Genomic DNA, 23,489 nt, shown 5'->3' on the forward strand with positions numbered 1-23,489 from the left:
ATCTGTGGTTGTTGTGGGAGATTCTGTGGTTGTTGTCGGAGCAGCTGTGGTTGTTGTGGGAGAAGCTGTGTTTGTTGTGGGAGAAGCAGTGCTTGTTGTTGGAGCCACTGTAATTGTTGTGGTTGCAGAAGTGGTTGTTGTTGGAGCCACTGTGGTTGTTGATGGAACGTCTGAGGTTGTTGTCGGATCAGCTGTGGTTGTTGTTGGAACATCTGTGGTTGTTGTTGGAGCAGCTGTGGTTGTTGTTGGAACATCTGTGGTTGTTGTCGGAGCAGCTGTGGTTGTTGTGGGAACAGCTGTGGCTGTTTTGGGATAAGCTGTGGTTGTTGTGGGAGCAGATGTGGTTGTTGTGAGAGCAGCTGGGGTTGTTGTGAGAGCAGCTGGGGTTGTTGTGGGAGCAGCTGGGGATGTTGTGAGAGCAGCTGTGATTGTTGTGGTATCAGCTGTGGTTGTTGTGGGAGAAGCTATGGTTGTTGTTGGAACATCTGTGGTTGTTGTGGGAGCAGCTGTGGTTGTTGTGGGTTCATCTGTGGTTGTTGTTGGAGCAGCTGTGGTTGTTGTGGGAGAAGCTGTGGTTGTTGTGGGAGCAACCGTGGTTGTTGTGGGAGCAGCTGTGGTTGTTGTGGGTGCAATTGTGGTTGTTATTGGAGCAGCTGTGGTTGTTGTTGGAGCAGCTGTGGTTGTTGTTGGAACATCTGTGGTTGTTGTGGGAGCAGCTGTGGTTGTTGTGGGTGCATCTGTGGTTGTTTTGGGAGATTCCGTGGTTGTTGTTGGAGCCACTGTGGTTGTTAATGGAACGTCTGAGGTTGTTGTCGGAGCAGCTGTGGTTGTTGTTGGATCATCTGTGGTTGTTGTTGGAGCAGCTGTGGTTGTTGTTGGAACATCTATGGTTGTTGTGGGAGCAGCTGTGGTTGTTGTGGGTGCATCTGTGGTTGTTGTGGGAGATTCTGTGGTTGTTGTCGGAGAAGCTGTGGTTGTTGTGGGAGAAGCAGTGGTTGTTGTTGGAGCCATTGTGGTTGTTGTGGTTTCAGATGTGGTTGTTGTTGGAGCCACTGTGGTTGTTGATGGAACGTCTGAGGTTGTTGTCGGAACAGCTGTGGCTGTTGTGGGATTGGCTGTGGTTGTTGTGGGAGCAGCTGTGGTTGTTGTGAGAGCAGCTGTGGTTGTTGTGAGAGCAGCTGGGGTTGTTGTGGGAGAAGCTGGGGATGTTGTGAGAGCAGCTGTGATTGTTGTGGTATCAGCTGTGGTTGTTGTGGGAGAAGCATTGGTTGTTGTTGGAGCCAATGCTGTTGTTGTGGCTGCAGATGTGGATGTTGTTGGAGAAGCTGTGGTTGTTGTGGGAGCAATCGTGGTTGTTGTGGGAGCAGCTGTGGTTGTTGTTGGAACATCTGTGGTTGTTGTGGGAGCATCTCTGGTTGTTGTGGTAGAAGCTGTGATTGTTGTGTGTGCATCTGTGGTTGTTGTGGGAGATTCTGTGGTTGTTGTCTGAGCAGCTGTGTTTGTTGTGGGAGAAGCAGTGGTTGTAGTTGGAGCCACTGTGGTTGTTGTGGGTGCAGATGTGGTTGTTGTTGGAACAGCTGTTGTTGTTGTGGGATTAGCTGTGGTTGTTGTTGGAGCAGCTGTTGTTGTTGTGGGAGCAGCTGTCGTTGTTGTGGGAGCAGCTGTGGCTGTTGTTAGAGAAGCTGTGGTGGTTGTGGGAGCATCTCTGGTTGTTGAGGGAGAAGCTGTGATTGTTGTGGGAGAAGCTGTGGTTGTTGTGGGAGCCACTGTGGTTGTTGTTGGAACGTCTGGGGTTGTTGTCGGAGCAGCTGTGGTTGTTGTGGTAACAGCTGGTGTTGTTGTGGGAGCAACCCAGGTTGTTTTGGGAGCAGCTTTGGTCTTTGTGGGAGCAGCTGTTGTTGTTGTGGGAGACGTTGTGTTTGTTGTGGGAGAAGCAGTAATTGTTGGGAGAGCAGCTGTGGTTGTTATGGGAGCAGCTGTGGTTGTTCTGGGAGAAGCTGTGGTTGTTGTTGGAGCAGCTGTGGTTGTTGTTAGAACATCTGGGGTTGTTGTCAGAGAATCTGTGGTTGTTGTGGGAACAGCTGTGGTTGTTGTGGAAGCAACTGTGATTGTTGTATCCACAGCTGAAGTTGGAGTTGAGGCTGCTGGGGGTTGTGTTGGTGCAATGACCTCTGTAATTATGAAATGGATGTTAGGTATTTTATTCTGATTGGTCCAATGGTGTTCTATAGGATTTCATTATACCTGAAACGTATTAACTGTACAGGGGCTAAAAATTGTGTACAACTCTAAACAAATTGACAAAAAATCCAGTCAACAAAGTTACAGACGTTTCATCAACAGTGTTGAGGACGTAGGGTTACTCAGTTTTGCTTCTTGTTGTTGAGCTTAAGATAAGAAGGTATTGGGTTTTCTCTTCAGAATTAAACATTTTTACAACCACATTTGTTAGATTGTTTTCTATGTCAAATAGCAAAAATAAAAGACCGATAATCAACTCCAGGCTGCGTAGTTAAATGGAAATGACCGACTTCACCTGTTTGGGACCGTATCACACCCCCTACGTTGTGATTTATTTTAATAGAATTGCACAATCTTGAATTCACCATTCCTTGCATATGCACGTTATAATTAACTGATATGTTATAACAAATTAGTAACAGTAAATCTGTGATGAACAACTAGTACAAATAATATGTGAGTCTTACGTGTTGCCACAATAGAGGCTGTGTTCACTGGGAGAGAGAAATTAGAGCTGTTGCTTGAAACTGCGTCTTTCATCGTGTTAGCCACATCACTGTTCGCAGGGACTGAGCTGGTATCGTTAAATACCAGCTTAGTGATTACCACAACTGAACCTTGACTGGAAAACAACCACAATTATTCTATTAAATTATGATTTCATCAACATTTACATTTACATTTAAGTCATTTAGCGGACGCTCTTATCCAGTGCGACTTACAAATTGACAGATCAGATTTATGTTTAGATGCTATGATAATCATGAACAATTAAACAAATGACTTCTACATTAAATAGAACCCCAAACACGATGTCAGAAAAAAATGCTTAGAATTACTTCTTACCTGAAACCTATAACTTCTATGCGAAGGAAACTGGATCCATATTTATTTTTGTACACATTTTCCAGCTGTAAAAATAATATGAATAAATCATGTTTTATACATGAATATGTCCTGAGACATTGCGAAGGTTTTACATTGAAATATACTTTACAACTCACCCTAACCCTAATTTAAAGGTTTGCTAATCATTATGAAATATTTCCTTCATTACTTGTAAACTACTTCTAAATCAATATATCAATCAATCATTTAAATTCAGTCGAAGCAATCATTGAGTAGAAAAGTTTTAGATTTTATTCCCTGATTTAATAACATGATATTTTGTTTACTGAACTGACTAGACTAAGCCTTTTTTGTTAGGGAATCAAAAAGTATGATATTAAAAGGGTTGAAAATGAAAGTTAAACAGTATTTACCGCTGTAGCCACAGTATTTGCTAATTCTTTGAACTCTGGTGAAGAAACATTATTCAAATCTGCTGTGAAGTTTTGCTCCAGTTTGAACTCCAACTTAACCTCTGGTGGTGGAGGAGCCGATGTTGTGGTAGTGGTTGAAGAACCAGTTGTAAATGTGGTCAGAGCATCTGTGGTTGTTGTTGGAGTAGCTGTGGTTGTTGTGGGTGCATTTGTTGTTGTTGTGGGAGATTCTCTGGTTGTTTCGGGATTAGCTGTGGTTGTTGTTGGAACGTCTGGGGTTGTTGTGGGTGCAGATGTCGTTGTTGTTGGAGCCACTTTGGTGGTTGTGGGAGAAGCAGTGGTTGTTGTTGGAGCCACTGTGGTTGTTGTGGGTGCAGATGTGGTTGTTGTTGGAACGTCTGAGGTTGTTGTCGAAGCAGCTGTGGTTGTTGTGGGAACAGCTGTGGTTGTTGTGGAAGCCGCTGTGTTTGTTGTGGGAGAAGCTTTGGTTGTTGTGGGAACAGTTGTGGTTGTTGTGGGAGCAACCGTGGTTGTTGTGGGAGCAGCTGTGTTTGTTGTGGGAGAAGCTGTGGTTGTTGTTGGAGCCACTGTGGTTGTTGTGGGTGCAGATGTGGTGGTTGTTGGAGCCACTGTGGTTGTTGTTGGAATGTCTGGGGTTGTTGTTGGAGCAGCTGTGGTTGTTGTGGGAACAGTTGTGGTTGTTGTGGGAGCAACCGTGGTTGTTGTGGTAGCAGCTGTGTTTGTTGTGGGAGAAGCTGTGGTTGTTGTTGGAGCCACTGTGGTTGTTGTGGGTGCAGATGTGGTGGTTGTTGGAGCCACTGTGGTTGTTGTTGGAATGTCTGGGGTTGTTGTTGGAGCAGCTGTGGTTGTTGTGGGAACAGTTGTGGTTGTTGTGGGAGCAGCTGTGTTTGTTGTGGGAGCAGCTGTGTTTGTTGTGGGAGCAGAAGTGGTTGTTGTGGGAGCAGAAGTGGTTGTTGCTGGAGTAGCAGCAGCTGTGGTCGTTATGAGGGAAGCTGTGGTTGTTGTTGGAGCAGCTGTGTAATTGTTGAATACTAGCAGAATATATACCACAACCGAACCTTTACTGGAAAACAAAACAAAACCTTTTTTTATTAGTCCATCAGCAAGTCATGGTCATATTATTATTATTTTTGGAATTATATACAATTAAATAGATGACTTATTAAATTAATTGATAAATATAATGTGAATCTACAAAAGAAAACCAAGAATGTCCCAATGTGAATAACTACATACCTGAAACCAAGAACCACTGTGCGATTGAAACTGGATCCATTTTTGTCTTTGTAATCACTGTCCAGCTGTAAATATAAGTGTTATTTCTCATATTTAGTCATGAATACATCCTAAAACATTGGAAATCTATCAGAAGGTACAGCTGAAGATAAATAGTATAACATAAAAAAAGGCATAACTAATCATAGTTAAAATCATTGACTTTATTTGAAGGTCTGCTTATTAACTGCTTATCATGATCAAATATTTAATGGTTTCCTCAAACTATTTATAAATCATATAGAATATGTTCACATATTTGTCACAGAAAGTAGTACCTTCAAATAAAGAGTCGCCTTTTATTCATTGAGTTAATACAATTTGAAATACTTGACCTAATTGAATTAACTGAAAGTGACTTAAAGGACCAATCAGCAGTTGAAACAATAACAAAGAGACTCCCTGCCACTGTTTCAATAAGAAGCTGAGGGATGAGGCTGGAGAAATATTGTCATGCTCAAGTTCATAGACCAGAGCTATGGATGCAAGGACTGACCATCCAATATATCAAAATAATAGTTTCAACCATGTTTTGAGGCTATACATGATTGTTTATATTTATTTTTTTACAATAGGTACATATACACTGCTCAAAAAAATAAAGGGAACACTAAAATAACACATCCTAGATCTGAATGAATGAAATAATGTTATTAAATACTTTTTTCTTTACATAGTTGAATGTGCTGACAACAAATTCACACAAAAATAATCAATGGAAATCCAATTTATCAACCCATGGAGGTCTGGATTTGGAGTCACACTCAAAATTAAAGTGGAAAATCACACTACAGGCTGATCCAACTTTGATGTAATGTCCTTAAAACAAGTCGAAATGAGGCTTAGTAGTGTGTGTGGCCTCCATGTGCCTGTATGACCTCTCTACAACACCTGGGCATGCTCCTGATGAGGTGGCAGATGGTCTCCTGAGGGATCTCCTCCCAGACCTGGACTAAAGCATCCGCCAACTCCTGGACAGTCTGTGGTGCAATGAGGCGTTGGTGGATGGAGCGAGACATGATGTCCCAGATGTGCTCAATTGGATTCAGGTCTGGGGAACGGGCGGACCAGTCCATAGCATCAATGCCTTCCTCTTGCAGGAACTGCTGACACACTCCAGCCACATGAGGTCTAGCATTGTCTTGCATTCGGAGGAACCCAGGGCCAACCGCACCAGCATATGGTCTCACAAGGGGTCTGAGGATCTCATCTCGGTACCTAATGGCAGTCAGGCTACCTCTGGCGAGCACATGGAGGGCTGTGCGGCCCCCCAAAGAAATGCCACCCCACACCATAACTGACCCACCGCCAAACCGGTCATGCTGGAGGATGTTGCAGGCAGCAGAATGTTCTCCACGGCGTCTCCAGACTCTGTCACGTCTGTCACGTGCTCAGTGTGAACCTGCTTTCATCTGTGGAGAGCACAGGGCGCCAGTGGCGAATTTGCCAATCTTGGTGTTCTCTGGCAAATGCAAAACGTCCTGCACGGTGTTGGGCTGTAAGCACAACCCCCACCTGTAGACGTCGGGCCCTCATACCACCCTCATGGAGTCTGTTTCTGACCGTTTGAGCAGACACATGCACATTTGTGGCCTGCTGGAGGTCATTTTGCAGGACTCTGGCAGTGCTCCTCCTGCTCCTCCTTACACAAAGGCGGAGGTAGCGGTCCTGCTGCTGGGTTGTTGCCCTCCTACGGCCTCCTCCACGTCTCCTGATGTACTGGCCTGTCTCCTGGTAGCGCCTCCATGCTCTGGACACTACGCTGACAGACACGGCAAACCTTCTTGCCACAGCTCGCATTGATGTGCCATCCTGGATGAGCTGCACTACCTGAGCCACTTGTGTGGGTTGTAGACTCCGTCTCATGCTACCACTACAGTGAAAGCACCGCCAGCATTCAAAAGTGACCAAAACATCAGCCAGGAAGCATAGGAACTGAGAAGTGGTCTGTGGTCCCAACCTGCAGAATCACTCCTTTATTGGGGGTGTCTTGATAATTGCCTATAATTTCCACCTGTTGTCTATTCCATTTGCACAACAGCATGTGCAATTTATTGTCAATCAGTGTTGCTTCCTAAGTGGACAGTTTGATTTCACAGAAGTGTGATTGACTTGGAGTTACATTGTGTTGTTTAAGTGTTCCCTTTATTTTTTTGAGCAGTGTATATTATAATGAATTTATAAGTAAAAAAGACTGGATGTAATAACTGCTCCTTTAAGCCTGTTGGTGAGGAAAAGTAAAGGCATGACTTGAAAAGGATGGAATATTAATCAGAATTTACCACTGTAGCCACACTTCCTGCTAATGCTTGAAAATGTGGTGATGATGCATTATTCAAGTCTGCGGTGAAGTTTTGCTCCAATTTGAACTCCAGCTTAACCTCTGGTGGTAGAGGGGCTGGTGTTGTGGAAGTGGAGTTGTTGCCTGGTTGTGGAGAAAATGTTGCTTTTATTGTCGATGTAGAATTCGTATAGGATGTCATTGCAATGATATGTGTAGTTGAAGGTAGAGGTCTGTGCGGGACTGATTTCTTCATCCCACTACAGGCCACACAGGTAGATTTTCATACCACACTCCACCAGCACCCACTGGCTTTCTGTCCGACTCCCACCCGCTACCACAAGATCTGGTCCCAAACCAAACTGCAGTCCCGCAATATTATTTTAGTCATATGTGATGCAGCTGTCACAGCTGTCGATGAAGAGAGAATGGGACCAAAGAGCAAAATGCGAACACCACGGGAAAAACAATAAACAAACTACCGACAGGAACAGAGAAGCAGGCTCAACAAAAGCAGTGCTATCAAACAACTACCCACAAGTGAACAAACAAAACACACACCTACTTATAGGACTCCCAATCAGAGGCAACTAGAAACACCTGCCTCCAATTGAGAGTCCAGCACCCAACCTACACATATAAAAACTAACCTAGAACATACCCATAGAAAACACACATAAACCAGTGACCAAAAAAACCCCGTAATAAACCAGTGACCAAAAAAAACCCGTAATACATAAATACACTACCCTCTGCCACATCCTGACCAAACTACAATAACAAAATATCCTCTGTACTGGTCAGGACGTGACAGCAGCTCACTTGCCAGCCATGGTCCCAGAAATGTTGCGCCCTATAGGCAGGGGCGCATCTTTCACTGGGGACAGGGGGGGACATGACCCACACACACACATTCTGAAATAGCATTTTTGTCCCCCCAGTTCTATCACTGCACTGTAATACAAAAACATGCCTTGTGTGCTTTAGGACTATGCAGATGCCTCAAAGCGGACGGGTAGGCTGTTTAGTAGTGACTGCCAACTAGATTTAGGACCATGTGGACACCACAAAGCGTGCCGACAGACTGTGTGAAAGAAAAGCTTCACGGGAGAGATGAAGAGAGGCAATTGCTGGGAGACGGCTGTGCAGCTTGCAAATAGTCCTAGCCTCTCTAGGTTTTGTAGCTAATGAGGAGGAAGAAGATGGCGGACAAGGAAAAAAAGGAAGAAAGTGGAACATATTATTAATACAGTAGATATGAAGTGGGAGGTTATGGTTGTGTTTCAGATCATTCTGGACCCAATAGAAATTAATGGAAAATAATGTATTGTGTCATTTTGGAGTCATTTTTATTGTAAATAAATAGAATATGTTTCTAAACATGTAATCATGGTGCTACCATGATTACAAATAATCCTGAATGAATCTTGAATAATGATGAGTGATAAAGTTACAGACGTACAAATATCATAACCCCAGGACATTCTAACCTCTCACCATTTGAATAACAGGAGAGGTTAGCATTTGTTTTTTTGGGGGGGGGGGTATTAGTGCATCTATAACTTTCTCACTCATCATCACTAAAAACCCAAGTTGTGCCCCTGCCTATTGGCAATATCAAATGTGCAAAAATAACTTAAGAAATGGGTTAAATTACCAGAGATTCTCACGTTGTCCATTATATTAGGTTATCGGTATTAATGGGCTATATCAGCCAATATGCTAGATGTAGTTTGAAGAGAGCAGATTTTCAGACTGAGAAATACGGGTCATCAATATTTAGGTCTAATTCTAGGTAATGAAGTAGACTATAGCCTAATCATATTTAGGAAGTACATTTCTTTGGAAAAAATATGTGCCCTGTGCTTCTCCGCCCATGCTACAGCCTACTCTATATAACTGAGACCACACGTGCACGTATACCGACTGAACTTGAAGCAGCAAGAATTATGAAAGCGACACTTGCTACGTTTTGCATATACTGTAGGACACAGCCTACATTTTAGGAGTACATTTTACAGGCAGAGACAAATAAATGGGTAACCGATACTTATTGAAAACGAAAAGGTGCAACGCTCGCTCGGCATAGTAACATCCTTTTCAATTATGAAAAAAAAAGATTGAACCTTGACTCGAGTTTGTTTGAGCGCCCTCGACTTCTTTTCATTCTCAATATGTATCTGCAGACACAGTGGGAAACTACAGTCTAATCATATGTAAGTTCATTTCCTAAGAAAGATAACTGCCCTGTTATTCTCCATCCATGTAGGCAGCCTACTCTATTTCAATGAGATCACACATAATAGGCGCACTTTAACTTGCACGCCCAACTGGGAGAGTGTTAACGTATACAAAGCAAACAATCTGCAAACAATCTGCTGGACAAAAAAAAAATATTTTAATCCCAAAGTAATCTGTCTGACCACAATCCAATGATCTCTGTCAGGACCCGCAGGCATCCTGCGGGAACGCATCCCTCTAGTTGGAATTGTTATCACATTTGAGAAATTGAAGTTGTATTTAAGACTGGTTGCAAAGTAGTTGTCACATTAGTAGGTGATGGAGTTGTATTGGTGTGTGGTTGTGGGGAAACAGTAACATTCAGTGGTAATGTAGTATTCATATCTGTTGTCAGTGTAGTCATATGATGGATCCAGTGATGTTGCTAATTGGTTGTGGTGTTGTCACATTTAAAGACACTGAAGCTGTGTTGGCATCTGGTTGTGGTGGTGTGCAGTGCGTCATTTGAGCATGCTGGAACAGGATCGGGCACCTCTCGGTTTTGTTTTGTTTAGTTCCGGAACCCATTTGCCCTTGTACCAGTACCTCTTGCGGCATGAAAAATAATTGTCACTCTTTGCAATGTAAAAAGGATAATGAAAGCATTCAGAGTTAATTCAAGTTGCCTCCTCTGTAATTATCCTGCCCTCTAAAAAAAAAAAAGTTTTTTCAAAATGTTCCTGATATTCGAAGAATTTATTTGTTTTGGTCCGGCCCTGGTTTACGGTTTGCTCAACATTCTAGCCTATACCAATGCGTGGCCATTGCTGTGGTGAGAGAGAAGCACACCTGTATCTTTCACAGAACCAGCATGATCTCTCTTTCTATGATCTCTCTCTCCTTGCTCTGATAGACATGTGCCTGCAACTATCATCTGTCCAGCATTGCACTTCATGTATTTCCTCATAGAATCATAGCTCCTAGAAGGGTGCTGAAAGTGCTGAACAACCCTGATGAATAAAAATGTATTTGCCATAGTTCTAGAATTACTGCTGTCCAGAAAGAAAATACATTATTCAGAATACTACACCAGGAATAGACGTATAATTTAGCTTATTTAGCTAAAGTTGGGAACACGTGGAAATCTGTCAGTGAACAACATGAAGCCAAAACAGGCCTTTCACAATATTTCAAATACAATAGCGGGAAAATGCAGGTTGGAAAGCAAATGGCTCCTGCTGAAAAGAGAAGACTAATCTGTCTGTAGGCTACCAAATATGTAATCAACTTCCAATAAGCCTATTGAGCGACGAACATTGTTTTAGAAAGTAAAACAAGAGAGATAGGCTTTTGTTTCACCAGCGCATTGGTCATCGCAAGTGAGTGAGCTGCACATCATTTGGTGAGTCAGTGAAACTGGAAAGCTTTTTGAGGACTATAATTTGATCTTAATGTTGTACAATATGTTTTCCCACACCTAGGCCATTGACGGATTCAAAACATGGTCATTTGTTATTGATCTCAAATTCTCAGTTTGTCAAAGTTGCCTGTCATTTCAATCATTTGTGAGGTATTCAAAAAGATGATGCTAAAGTCTCCAGTCATCTAAAATGATGAAGAATTGTGTTTATAAAAGGCCAAGGCTTATAATAGGCTTGGCTTTTTCCCATATTTTCCCATATGTGCTACTTCTGCAAGAGCCTCTACTCTACTGCTTGCTCTATGCCAGCACACAAAAGCAATGATAATGCATGCAATGCTTTATTATAACGTATTTGGATTTTAGATGTTTGTTTTTTTATGCATTTCGGTACTTCACAGCCCCCCAGTTCACCCCCCTCTCAGCTCACTTTTTGTTCCGGCACCTCCCTATTTACAAATTAAGCACTGCTGGTGTGGTTGCGTTGGAAACCAATGCATTGGTATCTTGATATGGCGTTGTTATTTTGGAGGCACTGAAGTAGCATTAATGTCTGGTTGTGTTTTCAAATGAAAAGACACTGAAGTTGTCTGCTTTTGGTGATGTGATGTTTGGTGTTGGTATTTGGTTTGGGCGTTGTTACGTTTGAAGTTGTTGGTATCTGCTCGTAGGGTTGTGATGTTTGAAGTTGTGTTGGAGTCATACGTTTATGCTAAAGTGGCAGTAAGCTTTTGTCAAATAGTGTATAAATAACATTCCATTCTGAAACCTTAATAGTTAACAGCACATAGAACTTTATTCATATGTTTTTTGCTAAATTAAAAACATCTTATTGTATTATTTATTGTATATCTGACAGCTTATTAACTTAAAAAAAATAATGTAAATCCTGAAACTTTCCAAAATTACCGGTAAATTACTGGTAAATTACAAAACAAACTAGGAATATTCTCTCCTTTTGCAGCACTAGTTACTGCTTACGAACAGGTTTACCAGTTACAAATACCTATAATGTAACTACATTACACTGCCCATGTAACTACCATGTAAATGAAAAGGTATTAGGGACATTTATTGTAATGTCAGACAGAAAGTAAACCAGGGATTTTGCATGCAAAGATAAGACAAGTATCTTCTCGAAGTGTTTAAGTACTGCTGGTATCTGGTGGCAGAATAGTCATATTCAGCCTGAAATCACACTACCGGCAAGTGACGATGAATTGAATGAAGGCAAGTTTTTTCTGTGGTTTTGTTTTCAATGTTTACCCTAACCACTTGGTAGCATCTGTTTGTGGCATTGTTCAGTAGCTGTGTTGATAACTGCATATTGCCATTCTAAATGTTATGAGGCAGTGATTTCGATTGCATCTAGTGTGGTCTCAATTAACATTGAATCTGTTTCCCAATTGGGGTTTGATTCAATGGATTGTGTTGAAGTAGTTGGAATGTTGATTCATATGAAGGTACATTACCCATTGCCGTTGTGTTTGTTGCTGATGTCTTCCCTACTAGTCCTGTTAGAAAACAATTAATAAAAATGTAAGACAAGCCTATACATTAGAGTCCAGTATATCCATCCACCTTATACACTGTCCAAGAAACACCAAGTAGGCTAATAAAGTCATAATTATTATTTCCAACTGTAGTGGTAAAAGGTGGCAGTGCAACCCCTGAGGAACCTATCAGGTTAGCCCCTGAGGAACACACCCACACACAACCACCCCCCCCCCCCCCCCCCACACACACACACACACACACACACACACACACACACACACACACACATAACTACCCACACATACACACAAAACACACACACCAAGTGTTTTACCTGCTAGCAGAAGGAGAATGATCAGAGGCTCCATATCTGCCATGTCCCTGTAGAGGTATACAACATCAATCCATGCACATCAAATCTTAAAATAAGCCCATTACAGCTCACATTAACCCATATTGAAATACTTATGGTATAGTCCAGGGTTCCCCAACTGGTGGCCCGTGGGCCAAGTGATTTTTTGGGCCCCCTAAGTTTTCTGCAAAAAAAATATTTTGTAATTATTGTTGGACATAAAAGACTGTAAAAAAAACAGAGAATCAGCTCAAGTATATTTTTCTAACATAATATAGAGCTAATTGTGATCGTATACAAATGTAAACAAGGTTTAAATTTTTGTTTAATTCAAATATTATATCTGTTTGGTGTCAATTTTTGCTGTCATTTTGCAGTCAACTAATTATTTGTAATTATGTTTCTGGCCCCCTGACCATCCGTTCAAGAAAAAATTGTCCCGCAGCTGAATCTAGTGGATGATCCATGATATAGACGAATATTAATTAGTCCATAATATGTTAATTTATGTCAATCATCAATGAACCCAATTAGATCTTACATTAACCAATGTTGAAGAAATTATCATATCATAAAAACTAACATTAATTAGTCCATAATATGTGAGATTAGTCAATATCCCAAAATTGTATAATGTTAATTGATATTCAAAAAACAATCCCCTTGCTACTTACAGTTGTTAACAGTATCCCTATGCATTAACTAGTAGGCCCATGTCTCATAAGCTTGATAAATGCTTTCAACCCTGTTCTCTACTTTCAGTCAGTGGAGGCTCCTCAGAGGAGGAAGGGGAAGGACCATCCTCCTCAGTGAAATTTCATTTTTTTAAATAGTGAAACATTGAAAAAGTTATCCTTTTTAGATAATACTATTCTAAATATATTCATATGTCACCAAATAATTGGTTAAAATATACTGTTTTGCAATGAAGGTCTACAGTAACTTCAACAGCACTGTCTGGGCTAGCACCATGGTATAGCCGGAGGACAGCTAGCTTCCTTCCTCCTCTAGCTACATTGACTTCAATACAAAACCTAGGAGGCTGGTAGGCCTCACCACCTTCCATAGACATACATGGTAACTATGACCACTTCCGGAGGACGTCCTCCAACCAATCAAAGCTTTGCATTATGTTGCTTTTGCATTATGTTGTCCATCCAATCATAGATGTAGGATCAGAGAACGAACCTAGTGTGCTGTATTGGGATTGTGTCACAGAGCATTATGAGGGTTCTATATGTTAGAACCCCTTTCATTCTCTGGGGTACACGGAAAAAGTGCAAAATAAAAGCGATGGTCGACCTCTGTCTGAGATCAGTTTCATGAAGAAGGATGAAAAGGTGAGAGCGGTCAATACCAACTGGTATCAAATGTATAGCTGGTTAACTATCATCAAGTCACCTGTAATTGCACAGTACGATGCTTTACATGCTGTGCATCTTTTCTATGATGTCGAAAACAATTCCGAATGATTTGATAGCTTCCACCGTGTCATCCATTAAAAGTTAGATTAAAGAGAGAGGTTCATGCATAATTTTTTTTTGCGCACTCAAGTAGGCTTTGCACTTTCCTCCGGTATTTATTTAGCAAAGATGAAAACACATAATCACAACGGACAGACACAAGCAAAAACTCATGACATAAATGTTGCAGCAGCCTAGGCTACACCTGAACTTTAGAAATCTGACATGATGTATGGGATGAAAACGAGACAATTTTTCAGTCTGATCAACTGTAGGCTACTAATAAGAGCAGCTGCATACAGTCTATGGTCAGGGTAAACTAATTGGTAAAGTTATGTATTTATGTGTGTCAGGAGAAAATGTGAATGTGATCAAATGTAGATTATATTCAAAATTGGGCTACCTAAACGTTTTTAATCCAAAATTATTACCTGGAATTAATCAATCGATATAATAGTGATGGCAGATGTGAGTATTTTTTTATAATACAGTTGCATAGACCTGCATGATATAAACATGTATAAAGCAAGCTCAGCCCTCTGAGTTATACTGTCCATCAGTTGTTGTCTACGTGTCTGGGTAGAGGAAATTCCCCTCAAAATCTGGTCTAAATATAATTTATATGAACAAACATAAGGTAGCTGCAGTTTGACAGGGTTTTCATCCCCCCAGGGCCAGGAGTTTTTTTCAGTTTTTTTAAACCATGTGACTTGATTAGGAAAAACTGGTCCCATCATAGCCAATATAAACCTTTTTACAACTGATTAATCACTATCATACCTTATAGGGTCCAGAGTTTTCCTAGTTTGGTTAACATATAAAGAAAAACTCCAGGTGCTAAGGGGTAGAAATTGCCCCACCGCTCTGGGACCTATGGTGACACACGTCTCAGGTGCCCGCTCATCCACTGGCACATTGAATGTTTCCCTTCCAAGCACCATGAGTACCTCTATCAATTTTCTCTCATTACTGTATGTAGAGTCAATCACATAAACAATCACATTATTACACATCAAAGATTTTATTCCTTGCTTAGACTAACTCATTCTTAGCTCTTTTGTCTAACTGTGTAGTGTTTGTGTTACGTTTTTTTGTCTTACCAATACAATCCTGTCCTGCACTGGTCAAGCCTCTGAACACCTCAACTCATGCCACATACCCTCATTCAATGACTGCTGTGATCCCTTTCCAACACGGTGCAAGTAGCCCTCTCATTCCCCTTCCCCAAAATATTGTGCTATAAATGTCTTTATTAAATGCTTTAGGTTAAAATAATGAGTCTTTGATGATTTTTGAAACACACTTTGTGGGTCTACCATCCTCCTCAAAGTCACCAGCCTCCACTGCTTTTAGTGTAGATGAATGTATTGTCCTAAAATCGATAAGAAAAAATAGGTGTGGCTAAGGTTAGCAGTGATCAGTGTGTGGCTTTCTTTTGACAACATTGTCAATCTATAAAAGTTGTGACTGGATGTACCCAAAATGTAGTGATTTTGACCAAAACCACAATGGCCCCATCTAGATCACAAGGGCTGTGTTTAGACAGGCAGCCTAATTGTTATATTCTTTCCACTAAATAGTATTTTGACCAATCACATCAGATCTTTTCACATCAGATCTTTTTCGGAGTTGATCTGATTCTTCAAAAGACTGATTAGTGTAAATAATATCAGAATTGGGCTGCCTGTGTAAACACAGCCAAATTCAAACAATTTCTTCAACAACAGCTTTTACAGTAAGCACTCCGGGGTCCCTTTGTTACAGTTGCCCAGACCCCACCTGTAAAGTTGTAGAGGGTGCCTCCAAAGGTGTAAATCCTAGTTATCTTAAAAAGATATGCCAAAAATATGTGACTTTAAGGCTTACAACCGGGACACAACAGCTAAGGGTGAGAGCTCAGAATTCCAACAGAGAATTCCTACTAACTTCATTTGACAAATCATAGGTTGGTATTTTACTGACAGTACATACTGTAATGTACACACACAGCGATGAGTTTATCCAGATCAGAACTTCAAAACATAACATCCAAACCTGCACATCCCCATTCTATGTTACTGTGTAATCTTTGTAGATCTTATCCTAGTGAGTGTTGTTACAACCCCTATATGTAATAGACTCTAAAACAGTTGAGAGAGATGGACCAAAACCATTTCTGTTTTATCTCAGCTCAACATCGGCCTACTTTGCATTTCTAGTTCATCTGCCCCTGTCATCTATATCTGGACTTTCAAATGCCCAGTGCTGCTGAAAGATGAGAGCCATTTATAGCAACACATTAAAACCTGTTGGGGGGGAAATGTGGCAATCGAACAAAGCTCACAGAACCAGTCTTGGAGAGGATTTGTGATAATGCCAACTGTCTCTCTCGCTCTCTCTCACTCGTGACAAGACACCCTCAGGAGAATAAATATCTTTGTGGTTCATTTGATATCAAAGCAACTCAACTATGCATCAACTATTACCTGTCTTGTCTGTGCTATCAGCCCATCGACTTTAAATCTTGATAGATACAGTCAGGTCCAAAACTATTGGCACCATTGATAAAGATGAGCAAAAAAGACTATATCAAATAAATAATACAAATACTGAGCTATATTGCATGCTCAAACATTTTTGAAATTATATAATTTTATACTAACACTAAACAGGTGCCCCCTGTTTTTAATACTACAGCACCCTCCCTTTGGGAGGATAACAACAAATGCTTATGAGATTGGAGAACACAATGGGGGACCCTTGATATCCTTCGTCTGTGCTTTTGACCTCTATCTTTTATTTTATTTTTTGTTTGTCTCTGAGCAATTGTACTAGTATAAAATAGTACACATTTTAGGGCTGTGACAATGCTATGGTAAAAATGAAAACACAAAGCATAAAAAACGCTGTGGTCCTTCAAAACCCTTCTGAATGTAAAATATTGTGTGCTATAGTTTGAAAAATAAATAAATGTGACTCTGAATGACAACATAATGATTTGTTTTCAACATTAGGGCTGGTTGCTAAATAAGTTACATCCACTTCCTGTTTTGTTTTCTAGCCACGATAGGCTTCTAACGAGATACTGGTATCGTCCCGGCCAAAATAATTGTAAAACAATTATTGAGCATGCCATATAACTCAGTATTTTAATTATTTATTATATACAGTCTTTTTTGCTAATCTGTATCAAGGATGAGAATCATTTTGGACTTGACTTCAGCTTTAAATCTCTAAGCTTCTGTTGAATATGAAATGTTCCACATTGCATGATGTTCGAGATATTCCTGAATCTGGAATGTATAATTGAAGTAAAAACTTAAAGAACAAGTTGAGAACTTCCTAAGTGACTCACATTACTCAGCAAAATGACCTCATTAGTGTAGGTGTCTGTTTAAGGTTTCTGTTTCTTTACTTTGGAGCAGCAAACTGTCAAGTCACTAGCTGTGACAAACCTGGGGGCAAGCTATTTGAGGCAGGCTATATACAAATGAATTGTGAAACTACTTCTTGCGAAGGTGATGAGCATCCTCCTTCTCTGTACTAGAATAAGCCCCCGTATTGACAAACTTGCTGGCTAGTACACGTTGCGCTGCTGAAGGACATGTTATTGTATAAATGGTGTCTCTAATGCTCCCAGTCTATCAGGAAGTAAATTGACATACTTACAGAATAGTAAGATTTACTGCTCACAAAATGTGCCTTTACGGTTTCAGCTGACATCTTTGGAAATGCAGCCCAAGTTGTTATATCTTTAAAGACTTTAAAACCCCACCTCCTCCAAAGAACACGTTGTGTATTTAGCCACAATATAACTCATTATTGTGTCCCTCTTTATCCTCATATCGTTTTCAATGTCACAATAGAACTTCAAATATTTTGAGCCTTTTGATGTTGGATCCGTCATTATCCTTCAATAACCTTTTATCCAGACAGTGCAATTTTCAGAACAGGTATCAATCAATGATGCATATAAACCCTTGATTGCTGATTGCTATGTATTGGCCATTGAGAGGCTTTGAAGCCACCGTTCAGCCATAATATTGCCACTCCCCATAGGAGCAGTTCTCCAAAGGAATTAATGGGACTCTTCAGTATTTCAATGAAATGTTTCGAGGACAAAGTTACATGTATTTAAGTATTATAATTTTTGTAGTGGGGAGAGTAAATTTAGAAATCCCAAAAAATTATACTTTAAGGAAAATGTTTATATAAACCCAGCAAAAAAAGAAATACCCCTTTTTCAGGAGCCTGTCTTTCAAAGATCATTCGTAAAAATCCAAATAGCTTCACAGATCTTCATTGTTAAGGGTTTCAACACTGTTTCCCATGCTTGTTCAATGAACCATAAACAATTAATGAACATGCACCTGTGGGACGGTCGTTAAGACACTAACAGCTTACAGACGGAAGGCAATTAAGGTCACAGTTAGGCCTCTTTAGTGTCCTACGTTTTCATATCTACTGACTCTGGGAAAAAATGAAAGAAAGATGCCCAAGGTCCCTGCTCATCTGCGTGAACGTGCCTTAGGCATACTGCAAGGAGGCATGAGGACTCCAGATATGGCCAGGGCAAAAAATTGCAATGTCCGTATTGAGACGCCTAAGACAGCGCTACAGGGAGACAGGATGGACAGCTGATCGTCCTCGCAGTGGCAGACGATGTGTAACAACACCTGCATAGGATCAGTATACCCGAACATCACACCTGCGGGAAAAGTACAGGATGGAAACAACAACTGCCCAAGATACACCAGGAACGCACAATCCCTCCATCAGTGCTCAGACTGTCTGCAATAGGCTGAGAGAGGCTGGACTGAGGACTTGTAGGCCTGTTGTAATGCAGGTCCTCACCAGACATCACTGGCAACAACGTCACCTATGGGCACAAACCCACCATCGCTGGACCAGACAGGACTGGCAAAAAGTGCTCTTCACTGACAAGTCGTTGTTTTGTCTCACCAGGGGTGATGGTCGGATTCGCATTTATCAAAGAAGGAATGAGCGTTACACTGAGGCCTGTACTCTGGAGTGGGATCGATTTGGAGGTGGAGGGTCCGTCATGGTCTGGGGCGGTGTGTCACAACATCATCGAACTGAGCTTGTTGCCATTGCAGGCAATCTCAACGCTGTACGTTACAGGGAAGACAACCTCCTCCCTCATATGGTACCCTTCCTGCAGGCTCATCCTGACATAACCCTCCAGCATGACAATGCCACCAGCCATACTGCTCATTCTGTGCATGATTTCCTGCAAGACAGGAATATGTTCAGTGTTCTGCCATGGCCAGCGAAGAGCCCGGATCTCAATCCCATTGAGCACGTCTGTTGGATCGGAGGGTGGGGGCTAGGGCCATTCCCCCCAGAAATGTCCGGGAAGCTTACAGGTACCTTGGTGGAAGAGTGAGGTAACATCTCATAGCAAGAACTGGCAAATCTGGTGCAGTCCATGAGGAGGAGATGCACTGCAGAACTTAATGAAGCTGGTGGCCACACAAGATACTGACTGTTACTTTTGATTTTGACCCCCCCTTTGTTCAGGGACACATTATTCAACTTCTGTTAGTCACATGTCTGTGGAACTTGTTCAGTTTATGTCTCAGTTGTTGAATCTTGTTATGTTCATACAAATATTTACACATGTTAAGTTTGCTGAAAATAAACACAGTTGACAGAAAGGACATTTCTTTTTTTGCATTGTTTATATATATATATATATATATATATATATATATATATATATATATAACATGGAATTTAAAAGTATGCATTAAGGTGTCTGTAATATAATAAACATGGTAAAAACGAATGTAGACATTCATAATTGCATTTCTAAAGCTTCCAAAATATTTTCTACAACGGTGATGGAGTGCCAAGATGGAGGCACAGTGGCTCCAACACAGCCCTCCCTATCAGTCATCTAGTCTATATATGAGTCATTGGTATCAATGTGGAGGATAAGGTCTTTATCAATTTTCAAAGCCTGCACACTCAGAGTAGAATATTTCACATGCATAATAAAATCCATAAAACACAGAATCCTTTATCAAAGACAACGTCAAAGTAGAACTTCTAGTCTTTGCAGTGGGAGAAATTATATTTCTTTGCAGGGTAGCATGTTAGGCAGCCCCATCGTCACGTTAGAATGGCTACCACTTAGTGGTTTAGTTGATAGGACAATCATTCATATCGAGTCATTCATATACTAATGGAGCTAATTCAGAGAATTTACGGTAGAGATATGCATTCTGAGAAGATGCTCAAGTCTGACATTACTTGAAGTGAGCACGCTTACATGCACACAATAATACGATTATTGTGGATAGTCAGATTAATATAAAAGTTTGTTTAAAACGCTTATATGCTTTGAAAGAAGAAGATTTCCCTAATAATCCTGCTTATCTGGAAATCAGACATCAGGCTGCCTGATGGGACTTTTGAGGAATGCAGAAAATCGGCAACCAAATAAACATTCTACCACAGCGACCATGTTATTTTTGTGAAGCCTTTTTATTCTGAGGTCAGACATATAAAGTTTGTATGTGAAAACTATTTCTAAGATGTACAGGGAAGGGTGGCTCATAATAATGGAAACTCACAATAGTTTCCAGCCCCTACTGGATTGGATGTTGATACGTAGCACTACCTAGCCTGCTTGATAGCTTGCTAGCACCAACATGAAGGCAAAGCGAGCTTGGCTGTACGTATTTACATGTTAAAAAGATCTCGGCTGGAAGAACGAGGCTTGCTCTATCGGTGCTATCACATGCGCAGATCAAATTAACCGCTGCCCAATTAGGCTGTTTACATGTTCTAATAATTCAAAAGATTGCTCAGAAAACCAGGGGTTTTATTCAGCGTATGCTTACTTCAATTTTAACCTGATGCCGATTATACATAAGCAGAGTAAGGTGTTTAAATTACTATTTCCATACTACACTGAACAAAAATATGAATGCAACATGTAATGTGTTGGTCCCATGTTTCATGTGTTGATCCCAGAAATGTTCCATATGCACAAAAAGCTAATTTCTCTCAAATGCTTTGCACATCCCTGCAAGTGAGCATTTCTCCTTTGCCAAGATAATCCATCCACCTGACAGGTGATCATTACACAGGTGCACCTTGTACTGGGGGCAGTAAATGGCCACTCTAAAATGTGCAGTTTTGTCACACAACACAATGCCATAGATGTCTCAAGTTTTGAGGGAACATGTAATTGGCATGCTGACTGCAGGACTGTACACCAGATAATTTAATGCTTATTTCTCTACCATAAGACGCCTCCAACGTTGTTTTAAAGAATTTAGCAGTACGTCCAACCAGCTTGATTTAATTTGTCAACTAATCATCAAACCAGTTCAGGCGTCCCCGAGGAGAGGTTTGAGAAACAATGGCTACATCAACACCTAGGCTACATAAACAACTGTGTGCACCGCTATACACATATCCTGTCAATCAGTCACTCAACAGTTGTTCATCCATGGGTTTTCCCTATAGATGCACCACACCTTTAATTGGCACCAAAACAGTTCTAAAAAACTTCAGAATTAATTGGCTGTATTGTCTTTGGAAGACGTCCCGTTAACAACAGATGGTGCAGATGTGCCAGCTTTCAGTTGCATAGGTAAGCCCACAAGGTCTTGACATATGAAGACAAATTGCTGTGAAATTTGATCAAGCAATCAGGCCATCAAATTCACTACAGCTGCATTTTACCTGAGAATAAATGGTCCTATATCCGAGACGTTGTCAGCTAGGACCTGCGGATTGTAGCCTTCTCAAATGAGAAATGATGCACGAATACCTTCTCCTCCTCGCTTTCTGAAAACTGAAGATGAACAACTTCTGGGCAGATGTGTTTTGTATGATGGAAAAGAATGAGACTTGAAAATTGGCCAACCAGTGTGGTTCTAACCCATTTAAAGGCTAGGTGGTTCAAACTTGCGGGACTTGTTTGGCAGCTGACATTGTTGAGCATCATTCATGCCTGTCAAAATGTGTATCCACTGTGTAGCCTACTATAATACAGGTAGGGGCAAAGATGCAGTGGCAACGATGATACTGAATATATATATGAGGAACTTCCTCCTCCCTCCACCTCACACCTCAACTCTTCCCTAGTCAAGTATCAGTCGGGCTGTAACAGGCCGCACCCTCTTTCCACGGTTATTGTTCCAGGAACTGACACGGCCACAAATTTTTAGTATACACATTTCAACAACATTCTGGTTATCGTGGTTTAAATGTTCAATAGCAAAAAAAAATGTCTGGGGTGAACCATTCATTTAAAAGATTAGAAATCCCTTAAAAAAACTTTGATCTGTGAAGAAAAAAAGCCAAGGGTTCAACGCTGTGTACATACTAGAGTTAGGGGGCAAACAACCTACTCATTTCATACAACATTGCAGTATGTATCATCAAATTAGAGCGCAGATACAAGTCACGTGATCTGTTAGTGATCACATGATGGCACTCGATAGCAGCGGTATCGTCCAATCACAAAGCAGATACAAGTCAAGTGATCTTTTAGCGAACACATGATGGCACATCATGTGTGATTGGACGATACAGGCAGCGAGGATTATGGTTAGTGGAGGTTTTAGTGCTCTTTCTCAACACAGATGTGAAACATTCATTACCGATGGGCACTACAATAATATACGAATTGTTTTACTATCTCAGTAGAAAATAGAATGTCTATGCTGCACAGTAATTTCACTAATATTTGAAATCACCACAGGTTACAAGGATTGAGAATCCACTTTCGGAACCCCTCGTTCCAGCTCTTTCCTGCACAAGTCAACCCTCCCCTAGTCAAGTATCAACCCTGCAGTACTCAAGTGTCACACCATCTCCTCAACCCTCACCCTCCCCTAGTCAAGTATCAACCCTGCACTAGTCAAATGTCACCCCTCCTCCTCAACCCTCACTCCTGCCTTAGTCAGTTATCAACCTTGTTCTAGTCAAGCTTCACGTCTCCTCACCCTTGCACTCTTTTATTCACAATAGTTAGGTTTCCTGCCTGTTGCTCAGGCCCTGAAGCCAGGATATGCATATATTTGGTACCATTGGAAAGAAGACACTTTGAAGTTTGTAGAAATGTTAAAATAATGTAGGAGACTTTGACACAATAGATATGGTAGGAGAAAATCCAAAGACAAACCAACCAGAATTATTTTTGAGAGCCCATGCTTGGGTCATTCTGAAATCTAGCTCTCAGGATGCAATTCCTATGGCTTCCACTGGGTGTCAGCACTCAATGTTCAAGGTTTCAGGCTTGTTTCTTCCAAAATGAGGAAGAATAATGAGTTTTAGTACAGGGACACAGACTTGGAAATGTGTGTATGTGCGCGTGAGGAAGAGGACACGCACCTGCTAATATCAAATTTCCTAAACTCCTTTTGGTATGAAATATTATAGTTTAATTACATTTTAGGGTATCTGGGGATTAAATAGAAATGTATTTTGACTTGTT

The 23,489-nt window shown here is 41.0% G+C and overlaps 1 protein-coding gene and 1 long non-coding RNA gene across 2 annotated transcripts; both read right to left on the reverse strand.

The window, feature by feature from the left end:
- Positions 1-36: 36 nt before the first annotated feature.
- On the reverse strand, positions 37-4,331 carry LOC115191610 (mucin-2; the record flags this gene model as incomplete). Its single annotated transcript, XM_029749397.1, has 4 exons — positions 37-2,171; positions 2,709-2,863; positions 3,088-3,152; positions 3,504-4,331. Coding segments are annotated over 4 exons (3,183 nt in total), but the record flags the coding sequence as incomplete, so codon positions are not given.
- Positions 4,332-4,401: 70 nt separating this feature from the next.
- On the reverse strand, positions 4,402-22,087 carry LOC115191938 (uncharacterized). Its single transcript, XR_003877802.1, has 6 exons — positions 21,731-22,087; positions 12,552-12,598; positions 12,193-12,234; positions 7,082-7,224; positions 4,761-4,825; positions 4,402-4,587 (listed from the first exon to the last, which is right to left on the reverse strand). It is a non-coding gene; the product is annotated as an uncharacterized LOC115191938 (long non-coding RNA).
- Between the last annotated feature and the right edge of the window lie 1,402 nt (positions 22,088-23,489).

The sequence above is a fragment of the Salmo trutta genome, chromosome 4 (genome assembly GCF_901001165.1).
Source record: "Salmo trutta chromosome 4, fSalTru1.1, whole genome shotgun sequence".
In the NCBI taxonomy this organism is placed as follows: Eukaryota; Metazoa; Chordata; class Actinopteri; order Salmoniformes; family Salmonidae; genus Salmo; species Salmo trutta.